Source organism: Myotis davidii, unplaced genomic scaffold (genome assembly GCF_000327345.1).
Source record: "Myotis davidii unplaced genomic scaffold, ASM32734v1 scaffold481, whole genome shotgun sequence".
In the NCBI taxonomy this organism is placed as follows: domain Eukaryota; kingdom Metazoa; phylum Chordata; class Mammalia; order Chiroptera; family Vespertilionidae; genus Myotis; species Myotis davidii.
Window position 1 is genome coordinate 151,159 of NW_006291201.1, and position 10,589 is coordinate 161,747.

General features: G+C 37.7%; 1 protein-coding gene across 3 annotated transcripts in view; it reads right to left on the reverse strand.

The window, feature by feature from the left end:
• The window catches only part of PHKA1 (phosphorylase kinase, alpha 1 (muscle)), a 243,454-nt gene that overhangs the window by 35,929 nt on the left and 196,936 nt on the right, over positions 1-10,589 (reverse strand). For all 3 annotated transcript variants that reach the window (XM_006764336.2, XM_006764335.2, XM_006764334.2), the window contains 6 exons: positions 7,952-8,108; positions 7,194-7,273; positions 4,951-5,029; positions 4,686-4,815; positions 2,696-2,797; positions 1,625-1,740 (listed from right to left, as the gene is read on the reverse strand). In XM_006764336.2, coding sequence (XP_006764399.1) covers positions 1,625-1,740; positions 2,696-2,797; positions 4,686-4,815; positions 4,951-5,029; positions 7,194-7,273; positions 7,952-8,108 — 664 coding nt within the window. The remainder of the gene's footprint in view (positions 1-1,624; positions 1,741-2,695; positions 2,798-4,685; positions 4,816-4,950; positions 5,030-7,193; positions 7,274-7,951; positions 8,109-10,589) is intronic.

The following is a 10,589-nucleotide window of genomic DNA, read 5'->3' on the forward strand; positions in this document are numbered from 1 at the left end:
TTTTTTCTTCCATTTCTTTTTGATTATTACATAAGTTGTTGATTTTTTTTTTCATCTATTTCTTCTTGATTCTTGTATAAGTTGTTGATTTTTTCCCTCCATCTGGTTTATGCACTCTAGGACCCTTAATCTGAATTCTTTTTCTGTCATGTTGCATGCCTCTGCATCACTTAGCTGCTTTTCTGGCGAGTCCTCCTTTTCTTTCCTTTGGGGGTTTCTTTGTCTACCCATGTTTGATCATACCGCCATATCTAGACGTTGAGTCACTCAGTGGCTGCTCCTTGGGTGGTCATTGCTCCTCGGGCTGTGCTTGCTCCTCGGGTGGTTGTGGTAGCAGCTGTTCCTCAGTCGGTAGCAGCTTCTCTGTTGGGTGCTGTTCACAGTTGTGGTCTACCCTGTCTTCTATCTCACTGATTTGGTTCTGCATTCTTCTAGTCTACTGTTGAAACCTTCCATTGTGTTCTTTATTATAGCTGTATCATTCTTCATTTCTTCTTGATTCATACATCTGTTGGTAAATTTCTCATCCAGCTGGTTTAGGAACTTTATGACTCTTACTCTGAATTTTTTCTCTGACATACTAATTGCCTCCATTTCATTTAGTTCCTTTTCTGGAGATCACTTCTTTTCTTCTCTTTGGGGGTTCTTTGTGTCTCCATTTTCCTGTCTCTTTTAGGACCTGGGCTCCCTGCTTGGGGTCTCTGGGGTTGAATCCCCTAGCAAATCACTGACCCGGGACTTGGTAGCCTGGAGGCTGGGTCTACCTTGAGTTTTACACCTTTATTGTCTATGCTCTGAGTTGTAACCCCTTTTGCCCCGGTTCTTGTCCCTCAGTTGTCCACTTCACATTCTCGCAGTCGGTGGGTTCACATGCACAGTCTCTCTGGTGTGTGACTCCCTGTGAGTTCCTAGAGCCCTCTGGCATGCAATACATTGTGCTGCCCCAGCACCCAAGGAAGGATGGCATCCTAGGACCCTCTTGCAGCACACATGTGACTTATGGCTGGGGAAACCAGATCACACCAGTAGCTCTGACTGGGCTGGGGGTAGGGTTCATGCTAGGAAACAACTTTGTCTGTGCTGGGGGCGGAGTGTTCACTGGCCAGAAGTCTCTGACCATGCCGGGGACAGAGCCTGCATTAGTATTTCTTCTTAAAAGTAATAAATCTTAGTCTAGTTTCATAAAGAAAATTAATTCCAAAATTACAGGTTGATTTTAACAAGAGGAACTCTCAGTTTTAATATTTTGCCATCAGAAACAAATTACTCTTCTCTTAAAATTAACAAAATCATTTGGCTCAGAAAAAGGAAAGCTGTCTAGAAAATGATTGCTACAAAAGAGAATCAAAGAAGCTATTCGTGGCTTGTCATCTTATTTGTTAAAAGTCCATGACCTCATGAATGTTATGTAGAATTAAAGGCAGATTAAACTGTTAAAGGATCTCTAGTTGTTTCCCCTGACTTTTAGTCGAGATACACAGTATATGAAGTTCCACCTGAAAAACATGCGGCTCAATTGAAACTCAGAATATAAAACAATATATATAATCCCCACAAATCTGACTTCAAAAGAATGTTCTTAAATATGTCAATTTCTCAGCGAACCTCCCAAGTAGTATCTTACCTGCTTTATCTCACTTTTTAACTGCATGATCCCAGTTCGTTCAGTTTTGGTTGCTCCAACAGCACCAATCTCATGAATAGAAATGGCAGGGCTGATATTTGAATCAGTGGGGCGCACTAGATAACATGATAGATTAAAGATAGAGGGGATAATCAGGTTCAATTTTTTTCTCCATCACATTTAAAAGACTTCAATTCATGTCTTTTTTTATGTTAATTTTAAAAACACACAAGTATAACCTTTCTACTCAAAGTGTGGTCCACGGACCAGCAGCATCAGCATCACCTAGGAGCTAATAGAATCTTAGGCCTCACTCTAGACCTTTGGTCTAGAATCAAAGACTGCATTTTAGCAAGCTCCCCAGGTGCATAGTAAGGTATCCATCCATCTAACATTACATATTTATTTATCCTAAGCCTAAAAGTTGAGCATGGGAGGTAACCATTTTCGTTTGCTCTGATGATTTAGGTACTCAACACCAAGTTCAGATGAAAGACTAATTTATGATGGGACCCTAGATGTGTTTGAATTTAAAGGTGAAAGGATACATCAGATGCACTGTAGCAGCTACACACACACATGTGCATATGGGTTGTTTGTTGTCCTAAACAGAGACTTCAATTTAGGATAATTTAAGGGAATGGATAAAGCAGTTTAAAACAACACATGAGCCCAGCCAGTGTGGGTCAATGGTTAAGCGCAGACCTAGGAACCAGAAGGTCAAGGTTTGATTCCCTGTCAGGGCATATGCCAGGGTTGCAGGCTTGATCCCCAGTGTGGGGCATGTAGGGGGCAGCTAATCAGTGATTCTCTCTCATCATTGATGTTTCTATCTCTCTATCCCTCTCCCTTAAAAAAATACATGATAGCAATCTACTTAGTTGATATTATCATTTAAGGGAAAAAGTGAGACATACAATGGTTTCCAAATCTTGTTCCAGAAGACAGCTTTGCTTTTAACTGTTCATATATTAGGGTTCTATTTATTTTTGGGGAAAAGTTTCCTCAGATAAAAAGCATTGTAATATCAATGAGATACTTAAATACTCTGAAATGGAAATTCAACCTTACCACTTCGTTCTACTCCAAACTCCTTGCCACTGAGAATGTGATGCAGGAGGCTCTTCATGGCTGAAGGGCTGAGATTCATCAGGCCATCTGTGGCTTCCTCAGCTAGTCAGAAGAAATGTTAGGGCAGAGATATTTCTAATTGGCCTGCCATACCCACCCTATTTTTCTCTATTTCTTTCTTTTTTAGAATTTTGGAGTCACTTTATTGGAAGAATAAAATAACAAAATAAATGTCTAGCACCATACCGCTTAGATATTAAGAATGTAATTGATTTATAATAATTTAAAGACTGACTATCAAGTTTATGGATTAGCCAGGTCCTTGATTTCTTTTTCACACCCCTCCACACCATTAGGATACTCAGCAGGACCTTTATTTGAAGGTGGGAAGAATGAAAAGAGAACAATGGGACTGGAACTAATCAGAGAAAGGCAATGAATGTAATGAATGAATATGCAGATGGACTAAAATAATCAAAACTTGTCAGCCTGGAAATACAGAGAAGCAAAAGATAATAGATACAAATACATGAAATTATAAAGAGGGTTGAGAAGATAACTTAAACTTGTTCATCAGCATCAAACACTTATTAAGAGTTTTCTACATGTGGGTAATGATTTTATGCAATGTTAGTACTAACAGGTATGACATGGTACTTGACCTTGAGAGGCTGACCAATTATTTGGGAGAGATTGGATATGTAAACAAGATAGACAATAATAAAACATGGCTATAGTAAGTGCCAAATGATGGTTGATTAAATTAGTGGGAAGTACTACTGAAGTAAGAGGTAGAGGCCAGACTAATGAGGATCTTAAATATCAGACCCAGGGATCTTAACTTTACCCTATAAGAAATAAATAGCCATGGTTTTGATGAATCCACAGGAAAAAAGATCCATAGCAGCCACTTAGGGAAAAGTGAAAAATGTTTGTGGGTTTATCCCTCATTCAGGTTTATTATTGAATAATCAGACCCTCATAAACATCCATGATACCATAGCTAGAGAATACACATATATAATACATGTAGTCTGCCTCAACGTGCTAATCTAGAATTCATTTGGAATCAGGCAAACTTGGACTCAATTTCTACTACTTACTAGCTATGTAACTTCGGGCAAGTTGTATAACCTGAGTTTGTTTCCTTATCGGTAGAAGTAAGACAAAAATACCTTCTCCAGAGGATTGTTGTAAAGATTAAATGAGATAATGCATGTAAATATAACACAAAATGCACAGTATCTGGCATATGGTCAGTATAAAATAATCATTAGCTCTCTTCCTAAAAGGTTATTTAAATATAAATTATCTCATGTAATTTAGGTTAAACTCAAACCAATAAATTTAGGTACTTGCTAACAGCTCAATTAAAAATCTTTTAGGGAAATTTAACTGAAGAATAGCTAAAATTGAGTTTAGCCACTGTAATTTTGTTTTTGTATGTAATCCATAGTTCTTTCCATTCCTGTTGAAATAAAGAGAAAGTAGACCTGCCATGGAGGTTCCATTCCTCCCTTCACACTTTATACAATTCTGCTCTACAGAGCTTTAGAGAGTCTTGTCAAATAAATATCAACAGAAATATTGCTTTTCTTTATTCAATCCTGATGTTGACTAGACAGAATACTAACACTAGGATCAAACTGTGGTGACTTAGTGTAGCATCCAGAAGCTGCATTGACTGAGTCAGGATCTAACACAGCCTTCCACTATCAAGCTCCAAGTACGCTAGGAATTAGGAGGAATATAGTGATTTGGAGCCTCCAGTAGGGAAGTTTTGAAGTTACAGAACTAATTAAATTTATCACAATATCTGTCTCTTTATTTATATAGAGACTGACTAACCGAGGAACAAGATTGCTATACTGGTACGCGGCTTTTGCGCTACTCATAAATATGTTTTAGCTTTCTTTCCCCTCCTGATCCCAGACCCAACAGACTTACATTAAAAGTAAATTCTGCCTAAAATAGTTACTAAATTGAATACCTGAGCATCGAAGAGAATGGGCCAGTTCTGTTGTCATAACTTGTATGATCAGACCAATTCGAAGTCGAAACATTTCAGCAAAGAGGCCAGGTTGAGTTCGCATATACATAGCTAGATATACCATTATTTCCTGTGCATGGAATGGATATAGACAAAAATTATGGCCCAGGCTTCACAAGGCCTATTTTGTGGGTCAAGTGCCACATCAATTGAAAACAAAATTTAAAATATCAGTCACCAGATTAGGCTTTCTAATTCTACTCACCTGTGTCAGGATTGAAATGCTCATGTCCCCTTCACTGGCTTCATCTATCAGCTGAGTGAGCACTTCATAGGGCAGAGGTCTGAGGAAGAAGATAGTAAAGAAAGACAAAATTCTGCAACTACTTAAGCCTAAATCTATTGAGAAAATAAAAAGCTCCTCCCAATTTCAAGCCACTGCCTCAATATCTTATCATTACTGGTAGCATATATGCTGGTTCTTTCAGTCTTCAGAATTCATTGCCTCTCCAACCACTCTGGCCCATATCAACTCAAGACAGTTCTGGTCTCTCTTATCTAAACCTGGAGTACCTTTCCCCTATAAAATTTTATGTAAACCTCACTCTATGTTGTCCTTCTAGACCAGCGGTTCTCAACCTGTGGGTCACGACCCATTTGGGGGTTGAACGACCCTATCACAGGGGTCGCCTGAGACCATCAGAAAACACATATATAATTACATATTGCTTTTGTGATTAATCACTATGCTTTAATTATGTTCAATTTGTAACAATGAAATTGGGCGTCACCACAACATGAGGAACTATATTAAAGGGTCGCAACATTAGGAAGGTTGAGAACCACTGTTCTAGACTAATTTTTCAGAATTAATTGTTAACATTTGACAAGTAACTATTATGACTAGAAAGTAATCAACTAAATTTAAGCTGTGCCTTTTGGAAGCTATTTTATTACTTTACTAGAGGCCCAATGCATGAAATTCGTGAAAGAGTAGGTCTTCCTTCCCCCTGCTGCCGGCACCGGCTTCCCTCTGGCACCTGAGACCGGGCTTCCCTCACAGAGGGAGGCCCCTCCCACCCGTTGCAGTGCAGGGTCAGTGGCCTGGGCCTCCCTCTTTGGGGTAATCATGGAGCCCCCCGATTGATCACCCTGCCGGCTGGTGGCCTGGGCCTCCCTCTGCGGTGCAATCATGGGGCGATGGCTGGCCCCTGACCAATCGCATAGCACCCGCCTTGGCTGGCCTGGTGCCAGTAGGTGTCATAGTGTGGTCCTGGATGGTCATCCAGATGGTTGTCCGGAAGGTCATCCAGACGGTCGTTCTGCTGTTCGGCCGTCTGGCCTTATTAGCATATTATGATTTTATTATTATAGATAATCACACCTTATGATGTTATATTCATTTTCTATAGTTCATCAGTTCTCTCTCTCTCTCTCTCTCTCTCACACACACACACACACACTTCTGACTCTCCTGTTGATACTAAGCACTTTGGAGGCATGGGGCATGGAGTATGCCATCTTCTTCTTTGGGACTAACTACAGTACAGGCATACCTCATTTTATTATACTACTTTACTTAATGGTGTTTCACAGATGTTGAATTTTTATCAACATTGAGGCAAGACCCACCACCAGCAAAAAGATCACAACTCACTAAAGGCTCAGATGATGGTTAGCATTTGTTAACAATAAAATATTTTTTAAATTAAGGTATGTACATTTTTTAGACATAATGACATTTGATATTCAGTAGACTACATAACCTTTATATGCACTAGGAAATAAAACAATTGTGTGACTCATTTTATTGTGATATTTGCTTTATTGTGGTGGTCTGCGACTGAACTACAATATCTCCAAGGAATGCCTGTAGTCACAAAATTAATTGATTTGTAATAAAATATTCTGTTTTCCAAGAGCAAGGTATAATGGGTTGAATGTGTCCCCTCAATGTTCCTATGTTTAAATCTTAATCCCTAGTACCTCAGAGTGTGACCTTATTAGGCAGAGGTTATTGTGTGGGCTCTAATCACATAGGAATGGTATCTTTATATAAATGGGAAATCTGGACACAAAGAGACACACACAGAAGAAAGAAACATAAAGAGACATAGGAAGAAAACAGCTATCTATACTCCAAGTAGAGAGGTCTGGAACAAAGTCCAAAGAATAGCTGATTTTTTTGTGGGTGCTAATCCCAGTTGCCCTGTTTTTTGTTTTTGTTTTTCTTTTGAATGAGAGGTATGGGAAATCCAATATGAAAACAAAAACAAAAAAATCAAACCAAAAAAAGAAAAGCAAAATACATTTGTGTGTTACTCATTTGTGAGTTTTCTCTTTCATTTACTCTGCTGTGTTATTATTAACATTCTCATGCCGAGAAACTTACGCAAGTAGGACATTATCATCCATTGACAGATTAGGGCAAGAGAACTGGGATCAGTTCACACAGCTCCTTAAAGACTAAGAGAAGCTTGACCAAACCCAGTCAAAAGCCATACTCACGCAGAGATAGTCTTCTCTCGAGGTTCTGGAGGGAGTCCCACTGTCAAATGTTTCTGGTGGGAGAGAAGGTCTGTACAGGCCTAAGGAGAGACAGCATAACAGCATTATCTGCCCAAAACATCTCAGAGTTCCATGAAAATTAATCTTTTCTGCCTACAAGCTTTTTCTCTCCCTTAATTTAATGACACACCAAACTTTCTTTCTCAGGAAATACCATGAATCAGAAAAGAGGGATTTTTAGGAAGGAACAATGAGGTATTTTATCTCCTAAGGGGTAGGAACATGGCCTGGTGCATATTTATTCTTAAGAACTAGAATTCTTATACTTTACAACACCTCCATAAGACTACAGTTTACATGCTTCATTATATTTGCAGACAAAAAACTAACTGAATATCAGAAATTTTATATAGGAAAGATAGTATTTCAAATGATCAGAGTCTGTGGTTGCTTTAAAAGACAATTATGGAAACCAACTTTTAAAATGTCCTCCATTTAGATTTGGTGTCAATTTAAGAATGTACCGCCGAACCGGTTTGGCTCAGTGGACTGAGCGTCAGCCTGCGGACTCAAGGGTCCCGGGTTCGGTTCCGGTCAAGGGCATGTGCCTTGGTTGCGGGCGCGTCCCCACTGGGGGGCGTGCAGGAGGCAGCTGATCGATCTCTCTCATCGATGTTTCTGACTTTCTATCCTTCTCCCTTCTTCTCTGTAAAAAATCAATAAAATATATTTTTTTAAAAAAAAAGAATTTATAGTACCTCATCGAGTGCTTCCACCTTCTTCCTTAAGATTCCAGAGATACACCGGATCAAGCCCCAGTGACGGATTTCTCCAACTTTGCTATATAGCTCAGTAAGCAGCTCTCTGACTGTTGCACTCCCTTCATCATACAATCCAGTGTCCCAGTCAGGTCCCCTGGGATATTAAAGACAAGACTACATTAACTGTAAGTAAAGTTGTGAGCAATAATCTTTTGTTTCAGTGTTATAATGGATATATCTGTTTTGATAGATCTCTCTTTCAATAGAAAATGAATGTTATTATTAACTAAGAATACTTGTAAAATTCTGATTAGTAGTCAGTACTGCAAGTAAAATACCTAGACAAGAATAAGTCTTAGTTTCAGTTGTGTTTTGACAAAATTCATTATTTTACCCTCTTCATGGTCTTCAATGGTGCTGATAATAAAGTCAAAGATTTCACTTAACCATTGAAAGTTCAGAAAGTAGCTACTTAGAGAACTAATGAAGAAATAACAAGGATGAGTGCTTACTTTTAAAGGATGCAGATATGTTATTTTTGTAAAATTTACTATAATACAAATCAGCTGTGAAGTACCATAAAAGATAAAGTACTGTGAAATTGGGAATTTAATATGCAACAAAGGTAGATTATTTATTAAATGATATCAAGACAATCAAATAGCCACCTGAAAAAGAAGTTGGATCCATGACAGAATTCCAAATATTTAAATACAAAGGTACTAGAAAAAACATAGGAGAACTATTTTATAACTTTGGAGGCAAAAGGACTTTTAAACTATGAACTATATACCAGAGGCCATAAAATAAAAGCTTGATACATTTATATACATAAAAACAACCAAATTCTTACTGCAAACCCACTGTAAGCAGAGTCATAGGACAAATTTCCAACTGATAAAAATATTTTCAATTCATAGGCTAATTTTTCTAATATATAAAGAACTCCAAACTAATAGATAATAAAAAACAATAAAAGAAAATCTGGCAAAACAAATACCGACAGCTTTTAAACATAGGAAAAAGGTGATTGATGTCACTTATAATAAAAAAAAATACTCAAATTAACCAAGATAATAGTTTTTTCATTTCTTATGTTGTCAAAAATTCCCAAATTTGATAACAATACATTGATGAGGCTTTGGGAAAATAGGAAATCTCAATATGTTGCCAGTGGGAGTGAAAATTAGATAATCACTTTGGATGGCTATTTGGAAATATATATATCAATATTAAAAATACCTATATTATTTAATCTAGCAATTCTACTACTCATATATCTGTAGGACAAATTCCAAACATGAGAAAAGATTTATGTGGTGAGGTTATTCACTATAGCAGTGATAGCGAACCTTTTGAGCTCGGCATGTCAGCATTTTGAAAAACCCTAACTTAACTGGTGCCATGTCACATATAGAAATTTTTTTGATATTGGCAACCATAGTAAAACAAAGACTTATATTTTGATATTTATTTTATATATTTAAATGCCATTTAACAAAGAAAAATCAACCAAAAAAATGAGTTCGCGTGTCACCTCTGACACGCGTCATAGGTTCACCATCACTGCACTATAGCATTGCTTGTGACTGAAAAGAACCCAAATGTTTATCAATAGGAAATAATTCTATATGGTTTCTGAGACTAGGTCATAAAAAGTAAAGCAGCTTCCACTTGGCCCTTTTGTGGGTTGCATACTCTTGGAACCAAGACACCATGCTGTGAGGAAGTGGAGAGACAGGTCATTTGTGGATATTCTAGGTAACAGCCTTAGCTGAGGTTCCAACCAACAGGCATTACTAACCCCAATATTTATGAATGAATGAGTCTCATGAGGACTTCAGCCCCAGACACTATAAGAGCACAACTGAATGAGGCCCCAAGTGAGAACTGCCTAGCTGAGCCCAATCAAGCCCTAGAATCATGACAGATAATTTAAATACTTCTTGTTTTTTTAAATTGTAAGCCAGTGAATGTTGGGGTGACTTCTGAAGCAGTGACAGATAGATGAAATATGTAATGATTTTCAAAATATATAGTTTTAGTGAAAAAACTATGATACAGAGCAATGTATATACTATGCCAACATTTGCATAAACAGGTATAAAAGTATACACATATATGCATATATTTATCTACATATACATAAAATTAAATTCCAAGTAGATTAAAAACCTAAATGTTAAAAAATATATTAAAAGTAATTTAAAACATTTTGAAATTCTAAAGCAGTCATTATGACCTTACGCCTTATCTCTTTTCATCTTCTCTATTTATTACTCTGCTTTTAGCATTGTTCTTGGAACATAATAAATACCCAACAGATACATGTTGAATAAAGTACCCTATATAAAGGAAAAAAATAAATAAACAAAGGTATTAAAATAGTAAAACCCATGTCTCTTTGTGGAGAGGTAGTAGATATAACGAGTTTTATCGAGTGGCACTTGGATAGGGTTGTATGAGAGGGTAAGTCCCTCGTAGCCTGAGACCATCAAGAGGCTTATGTAAGGCAGACAATCTATCATCCAGAAAGAGAGGAGGGAAAGGGAATTCCCAGGAGAGAGGGCAGGCAGGAGGGGGTTACATGTCTAGGTGATGTCCCTAAATAGCATTGTGGGGAGTCTCTAGGTTA